General features: G+C 41.9%; 1 protein-coding gene across 1 annotated transcript; it reads left to right on the top strand.

Annotated features, from left to right (window-relative positions):
- Positions 1-2,819: 2,819 nt before the first annotated feature.
- On the top strand, positions 2,820-23,329 carry LOC122938131 (oocyte zinc finger protein XlCOF7.1-like). The gene is made up of 8 exons (XM_044293458.1): positions 2,820-2,859; positions 10,284-10,330; positions 13,519-13,668; positions 16,694-16,873; positions 16,957-17,080; positions 18,846-18,910; positions 19,319-19,697; positions 20,770-23,329. The coding sequence occupies exons 3-8, from the start codon at positions 13,591-13,593 to the stop codon at positions 22,056-22,058; spliced, it is 2,115 nt and encodes a 704-aa protein (XP_044149393.1). The 5' UTR covers positions 2,820-2,859; positions 10,284-10,330; positions 13,519-13,590; the 3' UTR covers positions 22,059-23,329.
- The last annotated feature ends 271 nt before the right edge of the window (positions 23,330-23,600 follow it).

Here is a 23,600-nt window from a genome sequence, read left to right as displayed (position 1 = left end):
TATTCGGGAACAGCATGGGGAGGATGTCTGGATGCATCTTGGACTCCCAGGTCGCTGCTGGGAACGATGTTGTCCGAATAGTACGCCACTTTTACAGACTGACAATAATACGCACAAAACCAAAGAAAAAATCGATTTTAGAGGAAAAATTGTTAGGAAACATTCTTTCCTGTATATTTACTGTATATAAAGTGCAAGTGCTGCCAAAAATTGGGACTCCTACACTCATAAAGCCTATGCACTAAGTGAAAGGGCTGCCAAAAATTACAAAGAACCGGAACTACAATACACCCTTTATTACACATAAAGGACAGCATCATACGCAGCTTTAAAAAAATTATGATTAGTTGCTGGTGACCCTCTAAAACATTAGGGGGGAGGACCTGCTGCTGAGCTGACCCTCTAAAACATTAGGAGCGAGGGCAGCCTAATAAGCATGTTGATATGATGGAGGAGGAGGACGAGAAAAGGGAGATTGAACCATATACCCTTTTTATTGGTGGAAGGGGTGCATGGGAATACAGTGCATTCAATACACCATAAAAGCCACATTTAGAGTTCCTTCATGTTCAGCTGCTTTCCTCTGGTGGAGAAGAGAAGTCAGGGGCAATCCAGGCCTTGTTCATTTTGATAAGAGTCCACCTGTCAGCATTTTCAGTTGACAGGCGGATGCGCTTATCAGTTATTATGCCCCAAGCGGCACTAAATACCCGCTATGACAAAACGCTGGTGACCAGAACCTCCAAGGCGTAGAGCGCCAGTTCGTGCCACGTGTCCAGCTTGGACACCAAATAGTTGTAAGGCACAGAGGGATCACTGAGGACGCTGACATGGTCTGCTATGTACTCCTTCATAATCTTCCAAAACTTTTCCCTCCTTGTGACACTAGGCCGGGTGAGGGTGCTGGTGGGGTGTCATGAAACTGTCCCAGGCCTTGGAGAGTGTTGCTCTGCCTCTGTTGGAACTGCTGGGTGTTCCCCTCGTCTCCCCTCCTCGGTTGCCCAAGGAACTACGTACTCTGCAGCCAGCGTTGTCAGATGGAAATTTTTGGAACAATTTTTTCCACAAGGACCTTCTGGTATTGCACCATTTTGCTCATCCTCTCCACCAGAGGAATGAGAGATGAGAAGTTCTCTTTGTAGCAGGGGTTGAGAAGGGTGAACAAACAGTAATCGGTGTTGGCCAAAACGCATATAACGCGACTGTCACTGGAAAGGCAGCATATCAAAGTAAGCCATGTGTGCCAGAGTCCTAACAGACAAGACTTCGCTGTCCTCATCAGGACTACGCGACATAGCTCCCAAAAGCCAATCCTGCAAAATCTGTCCTCCAAAAGCCCTATGGCGCTACTTCCCTTTTGGACCCTGCCATGCGCCCATACATCATTTTTTTTTAGCACATATGGGGTGTTGGTGTATTCGGGAGGAAATAGGGAACAAAATGTGAGGTGCATTTTGTCCTGTTACCCCTTGTGAAAGTGAAAAATGTGGGTGTAAAGCAACTTTTTCTGGAATTTTTTATTTATTTTCACAGCCAAGCATTTCCTAATTCTGTGAAACGCCTGATGGGTCAAAGTGCTCACTACACACCTTGAAATGTTCCTTGAGGGGTGTAGTTTCCAGAATGGGTTGACTTTTTGGGGGTTTCCATTGTAGGGCCACCTCAGGGTGTCTTCATAGGTGACATAGCTCCCAATTACCAGTCTAGCTAAATCCGCTCCCCAAAACCCATATGGTGCTCCTTCCACTCTGAAGCCTGCTGTGCGCCCATACATCAGTTTTTGAGCACACATGGGGTGTTTCTGTAAACCCCAGATTCAGGGTAATAGATTTTGAGTTTTGTTTGGCTGTTAACCCTTAATGCGTTGAAGAAAAAATTGATTAAAGTTTAGATCCTGCTAAAAAAAAGTGAAATTTTGAAATTTAATTCCCATTTTCCTTTAATTCTCGTGGGGCACGTAAAGGGTTAACAAAGTTTGTAAAATCAGTTTTGAATACCTTGAGGGGTGTAGTTTCTAAAATGGGGTGATTTATGGGTGGCTTCTAATATGTAAGCCCCAGAAAATTACTTCATAACTGAACTGGTCCTGAAAAATTTGGGTTTTGGAAATATTGTTAAAAATTTTAAGATTTGCTTCTAAACTTCTAAGCCTTCTAACATCCCAAAAAAATTAAAATGTCATTTTCAAAATGATCCAAACACGAAGCAGACATATGGGGAATGTAAAGTAATAACTATTTTTGGAGGTATTACTATCTATTATATAAGTAGAGAAATGTAAATATGGAAAATTTGCTAATTTTTCAAAATTTTTGGTAAATTTGGTATTTTTTTTATAAATAAAAAAGATTTTTTTTAACTCATTTTTACCACTGTCATGAAGTACGATATGTCACGAGAAAACAATCTCAGAATGGCCTGTATAAGTAAAAGTATTTTAAAGTTATTACCACATGGCAGGAAGGTGAAAACCGGCCTGGGGTTGAAGGGGTTAAAGAGAACCCATCATCTCAGGGACAGGACTCATCTCAGCTTAATTTGCATATGTATCAAATCATTTTTTTTACACAATAAAAGCACACAGAGCTATGGGGACTGGATATTGCGGATGTGCTAGCGGCCATCTAGCAGCCCATGTCCTCAGCTCTGTACACAAAATCTCGGTGACAGGTTCCCTTTAAGACCTCAGGAGGACGAATCTGTATTTTCTCAGACAGAGATACCTGGAGCCTGACTCCGCCCACACATGGTCACATGGTCATGACATCACCAAAGGTCCTTTAGCCCACTAGGCTTTTAGCATTTCCAGATGAAGCTGTGACATCTGGTCATGTGATCACTGCTGCTTTACAGGACGAGGTAAGCATCTCCCTTTTGTGTCTTTAAGGCGCTCGGACCTCACGTTGTTGTTGTGCTGCAAAACCCCGTCCCCCACTGTAGCACACACTGTAGCGGATTTGAAGTCTGAATTTCTGGCGGTTGTCGTCTCGTGGTCACAATTACTATCATTCATCACCATTGATATCTTAACCCCTTCATGATCACAGCAAGTAAATTAACAGTTAATGGGCCTGGGCTGCAGTTCCAAGCACTGCCACCATACAGCGGTTGGAGCTGTGGGGAGGCCGCAGCGCTTATAGGTGTTGCAGCCTATTAAAACAGCTGATTGGCCGGTATGTGGGTGTCAGATAATGAGGACCTATTTTGAGGATAGTCTATTAGTGTCGAACATAAAAAACCCTTTGAATCGGTAGGGCAGTGGTGTACATGAGGAATAAGGCTATATCTGGCATTTTTGCTATATTTTTTAACTATTTGCAAGATCTTTAGGAGACTAGCCCCTGTATATGTCACAGAAAGTAGAGAAGAATCTGCTTCCTATCTTTCTCTTAGGGTTCATGCACTCGGCCGTAGCCGTTTTTGCATTTCTCACATCGCGTGCCTGCATAACAAGAAAACTGTTCGCATGCATTCCGCATTTTGCGGAATGGAACGTCCGTAATACAGAACGGATATACCGATGCTGTCTGCATATTTTGCAGCCCCATTAAAATGAATGGGTCTGCTTTCGATCTATATTTTTTGCGGAAAAGATTGGTCGTGAGCATGAGCCCTTAATCATTAGCAGCCCCAAGATCACGGGGGACATTACAGAGAAGTCCTGACCTGTATGTAGTGTCTGTGGCTGTTTGTGTGTCTCTCCACTGTCTTCTCAGCTCTTGCTCCCCCATTCCCATCTGGTCCACCTGGAGAAGTTTCTGAGAGAAAAGTGCTTATCAAGGGTAGTGGGAGTGGGGTTTGGGGGAGGTAAACAGCTGCTAATAGAAAGATTTTTTCCATCATCCTATGACAGCACCAGGAGAGGGTCCGTTTCCCAAGACAGGAAACCTGCAGATATAAAAAGGAGCCTCTCCACCCCTCAGAGGTTTCCTGTCCTAGGAAAAGGATAACGGGAGAACATTGTGCGTTTACAATAGGAATAGGAGAGTTGTTTCTCTCCTCGATAATAAGCTAGCTGGGTAGGGGTTTGTTTGTCGGGCGAGTTCCCCGCTCCACACATCCTGAAGTTTGTACTTGCGTTTTACTGGATATCCATCTAGATCCCCTATAGAATAGCGTGGGTAAGGCATCGAGAGTGTAAATGTTTGTATCGCGAGACCAGAGCACGTGATGTCACCAAAATCACGTGTCACACATAATCTTGGGGAAGGGTGGTCAGAAGTGGTGACGTCCCGGATCCCACGAGATTTCAACTGGGAAGCACGAGGAACGTGCATTTTTTTTTATAATATTCAAAAGCTCAGCTGGTAGCCCCAAGGATCCTTTTCGAGAAGGTCCAGATCTTAAGCATACAGGATCACAGAGCATCATGGAGAGCAGAAGGAACCATTTACCCCTGCACCTGTGGTATGGATTGGAGAGTATGTACGGTGGATGTATTCAGGTGAAAGGGAAATCACTGCAGCTCTCACCTACCACCTCCCAGTGTTTTTTCTTGATGAAGGGCTAAGATGTTATAGCCCGAAACGCGTTACAGCAAAATGTCCTATTTGATGTCGTTTTTTATGGAAGTTGAATAAAGCATTTTTATTAAGAAGAGCTGGAATCCATTGTTTTATACCATATGAATAGCAGCTTATTGCAGCATGTTTTTTGTCAGGATAAATAAAAAAAGGCATTCTCCAAAACAAGGCACAAGGAGTGTGGGCTGGGTATGCCCAAGCTAGCCCTCTCTTATGTTAAATTGCTTTGTTGTTCCTGCATTGAAAGTACTATAGCAGAAGAATCTCCTTCTATGATGAAATGTATGAAACAATTAATTAGAGAAGGTAATGCTCTTAAACCTAAAAAAGGACAAGTTTCCCCTTGCACCCGCGTATTCGCATATCTCTGGCTCAGATAAAAAGGTCCAAGCGGTAGATATGGGGAAGTTAATTTGGATTCGTCGTCTGAGGAGATAGACCAACTCCTAAAGGCCATTAGGGCCTTGATGAACATTGAGGATTCAAAAGAAGTGTCTTCAGTACAGGATGCTATGTTTGAGGGCCTAGACAGAAGGAAAAAAATATATATTTTTCCTTCATAAGAATGTGTTGGCTATGATCACTAATGAATGTAAGAATCCAGATAAACATAGCTTTATCCCTTCCTCAGTAAAGCTGAACTACCTCTTTTATGAGGCTGATTCCCTGTCCTGGGATGGGCTCTTAAGATTATGTACCGATAGCTAAGGTCTCCCATATATTATCCCTTCACTTTGATGACCTGGGTCAGTTAAATGATGCCATGGACAGAAAGGCTGATAGCTTTCTTAGATGTGCTTGGGAATCAGTGGGAGCTTCTTTTAAGCAGCTACATGTACTGCTAGAGCTCTCATTCTATTGGTTAAACAAGGGGAAAGCCAGATAAGAGACAGAGTCCCTAGAGATCAGCTGTTGGAAATTGTTTCAGTCATTGCCAAAGCAGTAGATTTATTTGGCAGATGCATCTGCGGATGCAGTCCGGTTATCTGCCTGTGCCTCTTCCCTTGCTAACTCGGCCCATAGAGCCTTGTGGCTAAAACATTGGTCAAGGGATGTGGTGTCTAAAAACCGCCTTTGTAATGTTCTGTGTGAGCGGGCAAATACTTATTCGTCCAGCTCTTGATGATATTCTGGAGAAAGCATAGGATAGAAAAAAGCTTTAGCTTTCGGGGGCAGAATGACTCCTTTCGACAAGGCAGGAGATTTTCTTGTAGGGAGAGGAGCCCAAATAAAAAGGATAACAAGTGGAAGTTCTCTACTTCCAGAGCAAAAGTCTTCCTGTTCAGAAATTAAAGTTCAGCTGCAACCAAAAAAGACAACCCCCAATGATGCCAGGGAGGTAGGAGGGCAATCAAGCTTTCAAACCTAGCCTGGATAAAAATATCCACAGCATATGGGTTTTAAAGTCTTTGGAAGAAGATTTCAGACTAGAGTTTAGATCTACTCCTCCAGAGAGATTTTTAATCTCAAAAGTAGGTCAAGCGGCTCAGGGGCCCTTAGAAGAGGAAGTGAGACTGCTACTCAAAAAAGGGGCCCTTATTCCTTGCCAGCCATCAGAAGAAGGGATATGATTCTATTCTAATCTTTTTCTGGTAAAGAAACCAAGTGGGGAATACAGGACCATCATAAACCTGAGAAGCCTGAACAAGTCCCTAATGTACAGGAAAATAAAGATGGAGATGATGAAGTCGGTGGTGGATCTCCTTTACAAGAACTGTTTTATGTTGGTCCTGGATATAAAGGATGCATACTACCATCTTCCAATATATCCAGAACATCAGAAGTATCTGAGAGTGGCACTACAAATGCAGGGAAAATTAAGACATTTTCAATTCCAGGTGCTGACTTTCAGGATATCCATGGCTCCCCACATCTTTACGAAACTGATAGCAGAAGTGAGAAAGATATTCTGTGCCATCCATACCTTGACGACTTTCTAATTGTGGCTCAATCTAGGCAAACTTGTCTCTCGCAGGTGGAACAAGTGATACAGATACTGGTGTCATTGGGTTATATTATCAACACAGAAAAATCCTGAATGATTCCCCAGAAAATACAGCGATTCCTGGGCATTTTACTGTACTCAACATATCAAAGATCTTTTTTGACCCTGGACAAAGTCCAAAATGTAAGGTTTGTAGTACAGAAAATGATATAGAGACCATATGTGTCAATTAGAAAGGGGATATTGATCCTAGGTACGTTAAGATCCTGCATGCCGGCAGTGCTGTGGGCTCAGGCCCATTCCAGGGACCTTCAATGGGAGATCCTTCAGACCTGGTCAGGAGAAGTTAGACAGCAAAATTTTGATGTCCAAGCAGACATGCTGAGCTCTAGACTGGTGACTTTGTTCAGAAAACCTAATTCAGGGAATCTTTTGGAGAGTGGTAGACCCCTTGGTAGTTACAACGGAAGCCAGTCGGTCTGGTTGGGGAGCTCATGTGCAGGACAAAATTCTTCAGGGGGTTCCTTTGACGAATCAACTTGTGATAGTTCTTTAAATGTGAAGGAACTGATGGCAGTCTTGCTGGCATTGCAGGAAATGCTGCCTTTACTCCACAACCGACAATTTTGTTAGACAATGGTTCCGTAGTAGTATCTAAACCATCGGGTGGGGGAGCCGGTCCAAAGAATTATAAAAAATTGATGCTCAATTTTTTTCTTTCATAGAAGGAAGAGTTTTATCCCTGTCGGCCCTCCATATCAGAGGCATAGACAACTGGAAAGCGGGTTTCTTGAGTTTTCAGACATTAAATCAGAGGGAGTGGTCATTAAGCCAAGATATTTTTTCCCAGATAGTACAGCTTTGGGGAGTTTTGGAGTACCTCCAGAAGGGGCTAGAAAAAGGTCTGTCCTTGAGTACTTTAAAAGTGCAAATTGCTCCTTAGAGTGTCTTGTTTGACACAAAACTGGTGTCTCATCCTTTAGCTATTAGATTTTGCAGGGCGATTTCTGGGGACATTCCAGCTAGGTTCTGTAAGGTCCCCCCCTGCCTAGTATTACAAAGTTTGGTAAAAGAACCCTTTGAGACGCTTTCTAATATCCCCATCAGGGTACTAACTTTTAAGTGTGTTTTCCTAGTAGCCTTAGACCAGACCCAGCTTTTCTCCCCAAGGTGATCCATCGGTTTTTCTGTAACAACGCTAAGAATCAGAAAGAGGTCAAATGTAATTGTCTAGATGTTAGAAGATGTGTGTTGGCTTATTTGGAGGCTATGAGGGAGTGGAGGAAGTCTTCATCCTTATTTGTGAAGTTTGCAGGACCAAACAAAGCAAAATCCGCTAGTAAGGGTTCATTGGCTAGATGGATTAAGCAAGCCAATACCTACTGGATGGTCAGCTCATTCGACAGGAGCAGTATCTACATCTTGGGTGAAAAAGGCTGATGCACCGATTCAAGACATTTGCAAGCCTTGTTCCTCTTTTACCTGGTCTTATCCATACTGACCAAGTGTGCTTCATTCCATCTAGAGAGGCTAGCAATAATACTATTAAAGTGCTGAACCTGATTCACCATGCTAAACTACAGCGCTCTTTTTTCTGTCTCTTGTCCACGGATGCCGAAAAGGCATTTGATAGAGTGAGTTGGCTTTGGCTCTTTGCGGTTTTAAAGCATGTGGGCATAGGTGACTCCATGATGGCCTGGATCCGTTCCCTCTACACCTCCCCTAAGGCCTCGACGAAGGTTAATGGTGTATTAGCGTCCGCTTTTGACATACAATTGATTTTTGTTCTTACCTTAGAGCCCTTGCTCCGTACAGTGCGGATGAATCCCAATATTACAGGCATCTCCGTGGGTGCCCAGGAATTTAAGATTTCTGCATATGCGGATGACCTGATGTTTAAAATCACTAGGCCCCTAACCTCTTTCCTGAACCTGATCACAGGGGTTAATACATTCAACACTTTAGCCAATCTGAAAATCAACTTCTAAAAATCAGAGGCTTTAAATATATCGTTAGCGAGTTCACTGGAATCCACCCTAGCCGTCTCCCTAATAAATTAGATGGACAGTCGGAGCCGTAAGATACTTGGGGAGCGGGATGCCAAGGGATTTGAAAGAGGTTTACAGCAGGAATTATGCCCCCCTTTTGGGTCGGGTTAGAGAGGATCTCAATAGATGGTCGAAGGGACTATACACATGGTTTGGTCATTGTGCCATATTTAAGATGAATGTTCTTCCTCATCTGCTGTACCTCTTTCAAACCCTCCCCATAAAATTACCCCCAAGTTTCTTTGTTACTGCTCACCAAGATCTTTTTAGGTATATCTGGGTGGGTAAGAGACCGAGGCTCGCCCATTCCTTACTGCATAACCCGAAGGAATGGGGAGGCCTGGAGATACCCAATCTCCGCAAATATTATGCAGCCACCATGCATCAACGAGTCATGGACTGGTGCCGTTGCGCTCCTTTTAAGCAAATTGTTACCATTGAACATCAGTGTTCCCAGTACCCCCTTGCTCTCTTACCTTGGGTGATGTCCCAGATTCCTACCCACCCCACCATAGGCCCTACCCTACTTAAATTTCACTAAAACGCTAGTGTGGACACAATCTCACCATCCCCACTGTTCCCAGTCCTAGGACACCCGGATTTCCCACCTAGCCATTTCCCTAGCCCTTTTTATGACTTGGCACCTGGGGGGGGGGGGGGGAGTGTTGAGCTCCTTACTTTAGAACATCAGGATGATGGTTTACATATCCTGAACTACTAAATCTCTCAGACCCATGTGTGTTGGGGCCTTGGAGAGTTAGGCAACTCCCATTTCCTTTCCACTATCGCCTCGACCCCGGGATTTGATAGACCTCTCACTCCTTTTGAAAAAAATGTGTATTGGCTCGAGTGTATACCGGCATTCTCTGTCTAAATTCTATAGGATTTGGTGACGCCCCACTCGGATTTCCGCCCTCCCTACATTGACAGATGGGCCTCTGATCTAGAAATGGACATCCCCTCTGACCAGTGGCCAAGACTATACCGTCTCACACACAAATCCTTGATAGCTAGCAAATTCCAGGAAGCAGGTTACAAAATACTGTCTAGAAGGTATTATGTACCGACCCTGTAGCTGACCAGCTAAGACCTGTCCTAGGTTGCTAATATAGTGTGGTGTCTCACAGGGTAAAGTAATTGAGGGTGTATATGTGTCTCCCAGGTTCCTAACATATGCTGAGGAAAGCTATTTAGGAAAGGGTTAAAAACCTAAGTCTGGGTCCTGATGAGCCCCATCTGGCGAGTTGCTAGATAACTAGGCTGGCAGCACACTTGCTCAGAACTTCCTGGGAGTGAGAGAAGCCATATCTCTCTGAGAGACCCTTAAGGTCCAGAGCAAGGAAAACCGCAAGTATCACAGGTTGCTGTTCAGACTGTGTGTCTATTTTGGGTGGACTGAGGCTAGCTCAGCCACGTCCTAGAGAGGGACCTACTGTTTAGTTAGAGCCTGGGCAAGGTTAGGTGTTGTGTTTATGATTTTGTTTTATGCAACCTGTGGAAATAAAACTGGCCGGACGCCAATTTAAATGCACTTCTGTCTCCCGAGTCCTCCTTGTGCGTAAAAAAATGACTATTCCCCCCTACTCTTCACCCCTGGCAAGGTGAGCTTGCAAGAAGGACTGTCACAATAGCTTATATGTTTATACAGCTAGACCTGCCAATAACCTTAATACAGTTCCTATGTTTGTGTGTTAAAGACAAAAGCAGAGTTATTTACAGTGACTTCATGTTTGGATGTCATATAACTGTTATATTTTGTGTTCACAGAAGCAGAAAAGATAATATGCCTTTAAGATTCATTATATGGATGTGAGGTAAGCTTAATGACAAAGCAGAAACAACAGAAAGCATAGAGTTAAACTGTTGTTGCTGGGCAGGAGTCTAGACCAATAACAGCCAGCCTCAAACACAGCAGGAGTTTTTACCAATTACAGCCAGCCTCACACACAGCCTGTGTGGGAATCCCTCTAGCAGGAGCTGCTGGAATAATTATTCACCAGAGAGAGGAGCTGAACAGACACACACTCCACTAAAAGCTGAGTTTTTGGAAGCAAGAGGCCAAAATAGTTCCACCAATTGCAAACTACAAAGTTCACAATTCAAATTCCATATTGCAATCCAAATGGCATACAACCATACCAGATCATACTTAACCAATCTGCAAATAGTTACTGCTAACTGTATACTGCAAATTGCAACCAAATTCAGCAAGTGAACTATTAGTTAGACCTCAGATATACCTCTCAGAGAGATCATAAAGTGCTTAAATAACTTAAAGTGATAGTACAGATACTCAAGAGAGAAATATATCCACCATTTTATGTTGAATGACAAAATTGAACAGTTGAAGCACCATTTTATGCATACTGCCATTTTCTGAGTCTTTATGCAACACGTGTTATCTTCTGCGGAGGCGGCAGTGTTATATATGAAGAAAAGTTAAAGTTAAAAAAAGTTATTTGAAGCATTTGGTGTTCTCTTTAAACCTACTGTTTTTATAGAACGGCGCTAGAGTAATTACAGAGTAACAGACAGTCTGGTTAGACTAAAAAGTCAGAGATATTAGAATTCTTCTAATGCCACAGCGCATAGTGCTGCGCCTGCCACAGACCCGTCTTCATAAAATGTTTCCTTCTGCCTCCCCATTGTGCTGGCGTTGTGAGTCAGTGCAAGGCTCTCTGATTCATATCTTCTGGCATTGTAGTAAACTTAGACAGTTTTGGTAGTCGATTTTCCATACCAAATACCCCTGGTTTCTTTTTGCTATTCTTCTCGGATTTGCCTACTCGTCTGCTCAGTAAGTCAATCTTGCTTCGTTTGGTTAGTGCTGCTCGGGCCTGCATACCAGCAAGATGGAAGTCCCCCTTCCGACCTTCTGTAGATCTTTGGGTTCACAATGGGGAAGACATCCAGAGAATGTAGGAACTGACAGCTGTCTTGAGAAACACCCACAAGGCCTTTATTACCTCTTGGACCCTGTGGTTTGGGTTCCAGGACACCTCAGAATATCAGGCTTTGTTGGCCTAATGGAGACCCCCCCCCCCTTTTTTTAACCAATTTCATTTCCTACATCTGTCTCCCCCACCTTTCCTACTGTCCCAGTCTGTCCCCCCTCTAGTTTCCAATTGTTGTCTGTCTTCCCCTTGCTCATAGTATATTTGACTTTCGGCACGTGTGTGGTTATAGGAAGATCTCCCACGCTCTGTTAGATAAGAAATACCATCTTGTTTTTATGTGACTTTCTGATATCTATACTGATATATGTAGACTGGTCATGCCTTGTTGATCAAGATATAATGTACTGTATGTTATTCAATTGGCATCTCAACATTTCTATTTGTCACCCACCTTCTTAATTGAGAGGTCGGATTATTGTATTTGCATTTTCTAATTTTCTTAAATAAAAAAACCAAAAAACAAAAAATACATTTGCAAGGCTGCTACTTGGTCATCTGCACTAACTTTCTATAGGCACTATAGGCTAGATGTCTCTGCTGTTTCTGACCTTTCCTTTGGTCATAAGGTTCTTCAAGCATTATTAGACCGCCAGATCATTGCTAATTAACGTTCATACAAATGTTTGTGAGCAATGATCTTCATGATTACCTGCAGGTGTAATATAAGCTTTACACAGAGCAATTATCGGACCAATACAGGAATGAATGTTAAAGCCCCTTTAGACTGCCCTTATGTTCGGTGCAGATTAGCGCTAATGAGCGTTCGTACGGCCTGTATATCGAGAACAGAGAGCTGCTTTGGTCTCAGCGATCAGGTGATGGCAGGGGCTTGCGATCTGCGCAAGTGAGCTTGTGTATCCCTGTGCAACTTCTCTGGAGGTTGTAGTCCCCCTGTAATGTCAAGAAGTAAAAAGGCAGCACTTCATCGATATAAACACTCAAAGTGCTGCTTCTTTACTTCTTACATGGTTATCCCTTGATTGTGATATTGGACCCTGCCCCCAATAGGCGTGCATCCGCATTATAACTTGCATGTTAGGGAGTGTTGTTTAACTGCTATTACTTATATTACAACTGGGGCTAATATATCAGCCCTAGTTACAGGAGATATCAGCAAAAAAAAAAAAAGGAATATTAAGCCTTTACCTGTGTCGGGAGCCGGTCTGAAATCAAATGCAGTCACCGGGAGCAGGCAGTTCCGAGAACAGTCCGATGAAGGCTCCCGGCTTTGAATGGAGCAGGTACTTGTATTTACCCTACGCCACCGCTATCGGGGAGGATACATGTAGTGTAATAATGAGGAAGCAGCGCTCACATGGAGAGCTGTCTTTTCTTCAAAAAGCTGATTGGCAGGGGTGCCAGGTGTCAGACCTCCGCTGATCAGATATTGATATCTGATATTCATATCCTAAGGAAAGGTCATCAATATAAAACCCCTGCACAACCCCTTTAAAGGTTATGATGGTCCAATGTTTCTTCAAGCTCCTTACAGAGTTTCGGTCCAGAGTCAGTTGAAATGAGTGTCCCAGTTTAAGAGGCATATGTAAATCCAAAAGGGGGGATGGTGAATCTTCAGTGATGCCCCTCGGGGCAGAGTTTATGCCCCCCACCAAGGCATGTACATGACTGCTAAGTCAATAAAATCACCCACCAGTGGTTCCTTAGTTGGGATGGACTTGTCTCCGGTGAGCAGGAAAGGTAGACATTGGCAAGCTACCTCTTCTTATCTAGGTAAGATATGCATATGCAGCATTTCACACTAAGCTTAATCGGAACCTGAAATCTCCAGGATTCTGGGGAAAAAGTGCAAACCAAAACTCTGAGGTTCTTTGTGGCAAATGTTATGGAGCTGTCCAAATGGACGGGAAAAAACTGGATCAGGTATAGGGGAAGGGCTTTTTTTTAGCTTCCTTTCAGGTTGTTTCCTCTCTCTGGGAAGTGTGAAAACCCTCTTGTCAGATAGACTACAACATCTACATTCTAATGTCTCCTTTTTCATGAGATTTTGTGTGTTTGTACATTGTTTCTTCTTTTTTTACATGCAGGTTCTCACAACATAGAATCATCTCCATTGATATTTTCTGTATCAGAGAATTTTCCTGACTGACTCATCAAGGATGGATAGGGACAGAGACAAGATGGTAGAGAGGATATTAAATCTCACCCTAGAGATACTCTTCCAACTTACTGGAGAGGTGAGAGATTCTGATGATGTCACATTACATTATTCGTATCTATGGTAATAACAGGTGATATGACTGGAGAGGTGAGAGATTGTGATGATGTCACATTACATCATTCTTATCTATAGTAATAAATAAATATATTGGTAGACTCTCTCTACCTGTAGCTGCACAGATGGATCACTGATCGCAAATCATGTAAAATGTATTTAAAAATAGACAAAAGATAAAACAACACAATAGAAAAAATAAACTATAAAATTATCACATAGTACCCTAATGGCAAATGGGGCATCACATAGTCATCCTGTTATATGTAGGGACTATTGCAATATAAAGTCCGGTTAACATAAAATACTGTATATGTATATCACTGTCACTGTTTGTCTTATAGATGTTTTTTCATATATGGTTGCCGCAACTTATACTGGATGTGTCCACATGAAATAAAATCGATGGAGATGAAATGGTAAGTCTCTCTTATAGCCTATGTTTAGGCATAAATGTTCAAGTCACCACTTTATCGTAACCGTTGTAAGTTGTTGCCAACATGTATTGTACTGTATAGTAATTGAGTACATAAGTGATTATAATGGTTACTTTACCGCTTCAGACCACTGAAAAAGGAGAAAGTCATCTCCGAAACGCGTCTGGTGTCTATTCGGGCAGTATTTGACAAGCAATACTAACTTTTAAGAAGTCCATGGCCATGGCTATTGTACATATCTAAAGTACACTCAGCTCTCTAAATATTTGCCCAGTCAAGATGCGATTCAAATTGCTCTAGGACCTGGCGCTGTAATTTACTTCTGGTCACGTGAGACACCGAATCTCAGAGCATGTGAGATACAGAGTCGGCCTCCCCGATCATGTGGGACACCACGAGTGGTAAAGTAACCATTATAATCACTTATGTACTCAAGTACTATACAGTACAATACATGTTGGCAACAACTTACAACGGTTACGATAAAGTGGTGACTTAAACATTTATGCCTAAACATAGGCTATAAGAGAGACTTACCATTTCATCTCCATCGATTTTACTTCATGTGGACACATCCAGTATAAGTTGCGGCAACCATATATGAAATAACATCTATAAGACAAACAGTGACAGTGATATACATATACAGGGAGTGCAGAATTATTAGGCAAATGAGTATTTTGACCACATCATCCTCTTTATGCATGTTGTCTTACTCCAAGCTGTATAGGCTCGAAAGCCTACTACCAATTAAGCATATTAGGTGATGTGCATCTCTGTAATGAGAAGGGGTGTGGTCTAATGACATCAACACCCTATATCAGGTGTGCATAATTATTAGGCAACTTCCTTTGCTTTGGCAAAATGGGTCAAAAGAAGAACTTGACAGGCTCAGAAAAGTCAAAAATAGTGAGATATCTTGCAGAGGGATGCAGCACTCTTAAAATTGCAAAGCTTCTGAAGCGTGATCATCGAACAATCAAGCGTTTCACTCAATATAGTCAACAGGGTCGCAAGAAGCGTGTGGAAAAACCAAGGCGCAAAATAACTGCCCATGAACTGAGAAAAGTCAAGCGTGCAGCTGCCAAAATGCCACTTGCCACCAGTTTGGCCATATTTCAGAGCTGCAACATCACTGGAGTGCCCAAAAGCACAAGGTGTGCAATACTCAGAGACATGGCCAAGGTAAGAAAGGCTGAAAGACGACCACCACTGAACAAGACACACAAGCTGAAACGTCAAGACTGGGCCAAGAAATATCTCAAGACTGATTTTTCTAAGGTTTTATGGACTGATGAAATGAGAGTGAGTCTTGATGGGCCAGATGGATGGGCCCGTGGCTGGATTGGTAAAGGGCAGAGAGCTCCAGTCCGACTCAGACGCCAGCAAGGTGGAGTACTGGTTTGGGCTGGTATCATCAAAGATGAGCTTGTGGGGCCTTTTCGGGCTGAGGATGGAGTCAAGCTCAACTCCCAGTCCTACTGCCAGTTTCTGGAAGACACCTTCTTCAAGCAGTGGTACAGGAAGAAGTCTGCATCCTTCAAGAAAAACATGATTTTCATGCAGGACAATGCTCCATCACACGCGTCCAAGTACTCCACAGCGTGGCTGGCAAGAAAGGGTATAAAAGAAGAAAATCTAATGACATGGCCTCTTTGTTCACCTGATCTGAACCCCATTGAGAACCTGTGGTCCATCATCAAATGTGAGATTTACAAGGAAGGAAAACAGTACACCTCTCTGAACAGTGCCTGGGAGGCTGTGGTTGCTGCTGCACGCAATGTTGATGGTGAACAGATCAAAACACTGACAGAATCCATGGATGGCAGGCTTTTGAGTGTCCTTGCAAAGAAAGGTGGCTATATTGGTCACTGATTTGTTTTTGTTTTGTTTTTGAATGTCAGAAATGTATATTTGTGAATGTTGAGATGTTATATTGGTTTCACTGGTAAAAATAAATAATTGAAATGGGTATATATTAGTTTTTTGTTAAGTTGCCTAATAATTATGCACAGTAATAGTCACCTGCACACACAGATATCCCCCTAAAATAGCTAAAACTAAAAACAAACTAAAAACTACTTCCAAAAATATTCAGCTTTGATATTAATGCGTTTTTTGGGTTCATTGAGAACATGGTTGTTGTTCAATAATATAATTAATCCTCAAAAATACAACTTGCCTAATAATTTTATCTTTTGTCTATTTTTAAATAAATTTTGGCATGATTTGCGATCAGTGATCCATCTGTGCAGCTACAGGTAGAGAGTGTCTACCAATATATTTCTTTATAATATTCATTTGACATTTGTTAAGTCTTTTTGGAGTGAGCACCCATTCCATATTTTGGGGAAGTTTGAGCCACTGAATATCCATACTACATATATTATCTATAGTAATAACAGATGATATGACTGGAGAGGTGAGAGATTCTGATGATGTCACATTACATCATTCTTATCTATGGTAATAACAGATAGACATGGCGGTAGAGGTGATAGACTCTGGAAATGTCTGTAGTGATATTTATTAATGTGTTTCCTCAAACAGGATTACACAGTGGTGAAGAAGATCTCTAGTGAGCGCTGTCAGGCTCCTGTGTCTGAAGGATGGGGAAGAACTCTGAGCCCAATCACGGGGCCTCCACCTCACTCCCTAATACATGATGAGATCAATGAACAGAAGCTTCTAGAACTCATCCACAAGATGATTGAGCTGCTGACTGGAGAGGTGACACTGCTGGGAATGCTGGGACATTATACAGTAACAGCACTGGAGGGGTCTGGGTGATGACGGTGTCATTGTGTTGTCAGGTTCCTATAAGGTGTCAGGATGTCACTGTCTATTTTTCCATGGAGGAGTGGGAATATGTAGAAGGACACAAGGATCTGTACAAGGATGTCAAGATGGAGGAACACCAGACCCTGACATCACCAGGTAATAGAAAGGCTAAATACACCTGTCCTTTAATTATATATATATATACAGTACAGACCAAAAGTTTGGACACACCTTCTTATTCAAAGAGTTTTCTTTATTTTCATGACTATGAAAATTGTAGATTCACACTAGGCATCAAAACTATGAATTAACACATGTGGAATTATATACATAACAAAAAAGTGTGAAACAACTGAAAATATGTCCTATTCTAGGTTCTTCAAAGTAGCCACCTTTTGCTTTGATTACTGCTTTGCACACTCTTGGCATTCTCTTGATGAGCTTCAAGAGGTAGTCACCTGAAATGGTTTTCACTTCACAGGTGTGCCCTGTCAGGTTTAATAAGTGGGATTTCTTGCCTTATAAATGGGGTTGGGACCATCAGTTGCGTTGTGGAGAAGTCAGGTGGATACACAGCTGATAGTCCTACTGAATAGACTGTTAGAATTTGTATTGTGGCAAGAAAAAAGTAAAGAAAAACTAGTGGCCATCATTACTTTAAGAAATGAAGGCCAGTTAGTCCGAAAAATTGGGAAAACTTTGAAAGTGTCCCCAAGTGCAGTCACAAAAACCATCAGGCGCTACAAAGAAACTGGCTCACATGCGGACCGCCCCAGGAAAGGAAGACCAAGAGTCACCTCTGCTGCGGAGGATAAGTTCATCCGAGTCACCAGCCTCAGAAATCGCAGGTTAACAGCAGCTCAGATTAGAGACCAGGTCAATGCCACACAGAGTTCTAGCAGCAGACACATCTCTAGAACAACTGTTAAGAGGAGACTGTGTGAATCAGGCCTTCATGGTAGAATATCTGCTGGGAAACCACTGCTAAGGACAGGCAACAAGCAGAAGAGACTTGTTTGGGCTAAAGAACACAAGGAATGGACATTAGAACAGTAGAAATCTGTGCTTTGGTCTGAGGAGTCCAAATTTGAGATCTTTGGTTCCAACCACTGTGTCTTTGTGCGACGCAGAAAAGGTGAACAGATGGACTCTACATGCCTGGTTCCCACCGTGAAGCATGGAGGAGCAGGTGTGATGGTGTGGGGGTGCTTTGCTGGTTACACTGTTGGGGATTTATTCGAAATTGAAGGCATACTGAACCAGCATGGCTACCACAGCATCTTGCAGCGGCATGCTATTCCATTCGGTTTGCGTTTAGTTGGACCATCATTTATTTTTCAACAGGACAATGACCCCAAACACACCTCCAGGCTGTGTAAGGGCTATTTGACCATGAAGGAGAGTGATGGGGTGCTGCGCCAGATGACCTGGCCTCCACAGTCACCAGACCTGAACCCAATCGAGATGGTTTGGGGTGAGCTGGACCGCAGAGTGAAGGCAAAAGGGCCAACAAGTGCTAAGCATCTCTGGGAACTCCTTCAAGACTGTTGGAAGACCATTTCAGGTGACTACCTCTTGAAGCTCATCAAGAGAATGCCAAGAGTGTGCAAAGCAGTAATCAAAGCAAAAGGTGGCTACTTTGAAGAACCTAGAATAGGACATATTTTCAGTTGTTTCACACTTTTTTGTTATGTATATAATTCCACATGTGTTAATTCATAGTTTTGATGCCTTCAGTGTGAATCTACAATTTTCATAGTCATGAAAATAAAGAAAACTCTTTAAATGAGAAGGTGTGTCCAAACTTTTGGTCTGTACTGTATATATAGCCTATATACATATATATATATATATATATATATATATATATATATATATATATATAAAGAATGAATTCTGTCACTGTATGTGTCTCCTACAGGAAGACCCAGTAAGAGAGCAACACCAGAGAGATGTTCCAGTCCTCTTCTTTCACAGGATTATCAGGTAAATGGAGATATTCCCTGTGAATCTGTAGAAAGCTGTGAAGTCCTTGTGTTCAGTCTTGTTTTATCCCGTAGTATTATATGTTTTATACTTGTTTTGGACAGTGGGTGTAGAACCACAGAGTCCACCAACTGGATTTACTCCTATCTGGTCCTCCCTTTTCCCTGAGAGACAAATTAATACACGTTAACCATGCTGAATATACAAGTGTATGAGGTTCTCGTAACTGAGCTGTCATCTAATATCTATGTTCATCTTCAAGGAGACCTACAGCTATTTGACTCAGATAACTACTCCTATCATGTATTTGCTGGTCATCATGATAACCAATGATTATTTTTCTGCTTATCTATAACATTCCATGTGACTGAGAATGTCTGGTGACCTTTTCAATATTTTTTTTCACAGCTTTTGAATCTGGATAAAGAGCTGAACAATATTAATGTTACCGAGACATATGTGACCGGTGATGAGGACCGAATGGAGAACATTCCTACAGATACATATGAGTGGAGTAAGGACCAATGTAAGGAGGACATTCCTGTGAGGGGTGATGCCCAGGGTAAGGAGGAACCTCCTACAGAGACCTATGCATGGGATGATGTGCATTGTAAGGAAGAACCTCCTAAAGAGCCCTATCTGTGGGATGATGTGCATTCTAAGGATGAACCTCCTACAGAGACCTGTGCGTGGGGTGATGCCCAGTGCAAGAAGGAACCTCCTACAGAGATTTATGTGTGGGGTTATGAGAAGTGTAAGGAGGAATTTCCCACTGTTACCTATCCAGGTTAGTAGTAACCATTAAATAAGACAGGCAGGAACAAATTTGAGCTTTTTTTCTGCTTTATACTGTATTTTACACCCTATATGTGTGAAGAAAGGCTAACACTTGTATTTATTATTATTATTATTATTATTATTATTATACACACTTATATAGCGCTGACATATTCCTCATCGCTTTACAGACATTAGCATCACACTGTCCCCAAGGTCCCTGTCAGTATGTTTTTGGAGTGTGGGAGGAAACTGGAGTACCTGGAGGAAACCCACACAAACACATGGAGAACATACAAACTTCATGCAGATGTTGTCCTTAGTCAGATTCAAACCTAGGACTCCAACACTGCAAGGCAACAGTGCTAACCACTGAGCCACCATGCTGCCCATGTAGAAAAGCTATGTTACACTAACATACTGCTCTTCCCCTCACAACTGCTCTGTGCTAAAGTGCAAGTACCTATCATATAGTGTGTGAGACAGACACCACACCACCACTGGCTCACATATCACTTCCTGATTCTCCATCGAGCGTTTCACTAGGAAAGAGTGGGGGCAGGCATACTGAAAAATAACCCTCTAATAATGCTGGCTTCAACACAGCAGACAGCAGTGGAAAACTGAAAGAGAACAGCATGGTAACCTACCATCATGATCTAATGGTCCTTGCTCTGAGTCTAATGTTAGATTGTAACTGCCTTAAATTGATTATTTTGCCCCGATTTTGGACCATTATCTACATTAATACATGAGTAGCACTGCAGATATGAAGTCCAGATCACAACTTTTTATTTTCTCACTGCTCCCTGTTCCTCAACGATGACCGTGTCGTCACTGGCCTAAGAAAAGCAATAGGCGGGGGTCCCGGGTGTCGGACTTCCACCGATCAGATACCGATTGCTTATCCTGAGGTTGGCCATATAATCTAATGCACATGGCCAACTTCAGTCAATTCATAATTGCACTTTGCTACATACAGTACCTTTCAATTTATATGCAAATCTTATTACAGAAATGTTATAAAATATCAATATAATTTTTAAGAATATAGTATTAAAAAATAATAGTTTTATTTTCAGCTGATGACTGTACTGGGAGCTCAGAGGGACATCAGGTATCTTCAGAATTTAAAGTAGAAGATTCTGGCATCATACAAGATACACACAAAGAGCGTGCGGTTATCTCAGATATAATCTCAGCCTTTCACAATAAAGATCTATCATCTGATCCTTTTCAACATCTTCTATCTTCTGGTTCATCAAAGACTGTTAAGCAAAATACAAGTCACAGAAGGGATGTTGTACGTCGAAGAGAGAAAACAAGGAAGAAGTTGATGTCATGTTCAATATGTGGAAAGTGTTTTACGCTGAAATCTAAACTGTATAGACATCAGAGAATTCACACAGGGGGGAAGCCGTTTTCATGTTTTGAATGTGAGAAATGTTTTGCTCGGAAATCACATCTTATTGAACATCAGAGAATTCACACAGGAGAGAAGCCGTTTTCATGTCCAGAATGTGGTAAATGTTTTGCACAGAAAACAACACTTGTTATACATCAGAGAATTCACACGGGTGAGAAGCCATTTTCATGTTCAGAATGTGGAAAATGTTTTACTTGGAAATCACAACTTCTTCAACATCAACAAACTCGTAAAGGGAAAAAGCCATTTTTATGTTCAGAATGTGGGAAATGCTTTGTAGGGAAAGCATGTCTTGTTGAACATCAAAAAATTCACACAGAGAAGAAGCCGTATTCGTGTCCAGAATGTGGGAAATGTTTTGCACAGAAAACAACACTTATTTTACATCAGAGAATTCATATAGGGGAGAATCCATTGTCACATTCAGAAGGTGGGAAATGTTTTAGTGTTGAATCAAATCTTGTACAACATCAAAGAAGTCACACTGTGTCAGTGAAGAAGCCATTTTCATGCCAAGAATGTGGGAAATGTTATACTCGGAAATCATATCTTGTTGCACATCAATTAACTCACACGGGAGAGAAGCCATTTTCATGCCCAGAATGTGGGAAATGTTATACCCGGAAATCACATCTTGTTGGACATCAACTAACTCACACAGGGGAGAAGCCATTTTCCTGTCCAGAATGTCATAAGTGCTTCATAAGGAAAGAAAATCTTGTTGAACATCAGAAAATTCACACCGGGGAGAGGCCATTTTCATGCCAAGAATGTGGACAATGTTTTAGCCGTAAGTCAGTTCTCGTTCGACACATGAGAATTCACACTGGAGAGTTTTCATGTACTGTATGTGGAAAGCGTTTTGCCCAAAAATCGGGCCTAATTGCACATCATGAAATTCACACTGGAAATACTTTTCATGTCGAGAAAGTAGGAAATGTTTAGCTAAAAATTCATATTTTCTTAAACCTCAAACAACTTGCTCAAGGTAGTAGCCAATTTTTTACTGGTTCCCTCATCTTGACGTAACTGATCAAGGAGGTGAAGGTGAACTTACTACAGCCTGACCTACAGGGATGGTATATAATGCAATTGCCATGATTGTAGCTGGCTCCAGCCTGAGCTATTTAACCCCTTAAGGTGACGCAGTCAATACTAACCACAGAATGGAAATAGTTAAGCAGATGGAGGGTACTCTCTCTTTATACTCCATTGTCTGTATTCTCAGGCAAAGTGATTACTGTGTGATTACGGCTGGTATGGCAGCCAAAGGCTTAACGATGGCCTCTAGGTCTGTAGAAGTACAAAAGCCAGTTAGACCTTGCATAAGGGGTTAATAGGCTGCCTATGTCAGTAGACTACTAAGAGGCAGACATAATGGACTGCACTACATAATGTAGGATTGCATGCTCAAGTTCCCTTGTGGCTTCAGTAAAGAAAAATATATTATTAAAATTTTTATAAAAACAGTAAAAAGCCCCTAAAATTGCAATATTACAATATTGTCATTGCCATTATTTCCGCTGCATATAGAGAGCTGTAAAAAAAAAAAAAAAATAATATACAGTCATGTTTTCTGTTCATCCTGCCTCTCAGAAGCAGAATAAAAAGAAATAAAAAATCTGTAAGTAACCAAAGATAGTACCAATAAAAGCTATTGAGCATCCCAAAAAAACAAACCCTCACACAGCTCTGTCCATTGAAAAATAAGTTATTACTTTCAGAATATGGACACACAAAATAATGGTGTCTCTGAAGGTTCTTATTAATCCAGGTCATGTATACCTGGACTTGTATTTTCTGTTGACGACATTTCACTAGCCATCCGACTGACTTTCTCAATTAGCATGACTGTTGCAAGAAATCTACGACATCAAATACTGGTGACTCATGCTGTAGTCAGTATAATCTGTTTATCATAATCAACACAAGGTCAATGAGCTCATGAAGGTAATATGTTGATTGCAATTTGCATGACAGAAGTGCAGATTGCACTTACAATGCTGTTGTAACACTTCTCCTGAGGCAGCTTATTCACACCTAATGGCTTCAGTTCTGCAACTTGCAATCAAGATCTTACCTTTACCTCTGTGAGGTCCTTGACCTCATGGTATGATAAACAGAGTATACCGACTGAAGCATGAGTCACCAGTATTTAATGCTCAAAATAAAATAATCACAGATTGTGTTTATACCTGACAAATAAATCTGTCCAGTTTTTCAAATGCATTGTAATTTTAACTCAACAATAAATTAATTAGAAAATACCAAATCTCCAGTGATTCCATTGTCATGCCCCACTCTGACGATGTGCGGAGGTCGGCCAGGATAGCAGCACGAGTTTAGTGTTTGTTTTGGAGCCGTGCTGGATCTGCCTCTCATCAGGTGCACTGGGTGGGGTAATTAGTTTAAATAGCACACCAGTCCAGTGCTCTGAGCGGATTATAGGAATCATTGTGGTCTTGGAAGCTAGGAAGGAAGGTTGTT

The sequence above is a fragment of the Bufo gargarizans genome, chromosome 1, assembly GCF_014858855.1.
Source record: "Bufo gargarizans isolate SCDJY-AF-19 chromosome 1, ASM1485885v1, whole genome shotgun sequence".
Lineage (NCBI taxonomy): Eukaryota > Metazoa > Chordata > Amphibia > Anura > Bufonidae > Bufo > Bufo gargarizans.
This window is presented reverse-complemented; position numbering and strand designations above follow the sequence as displayed.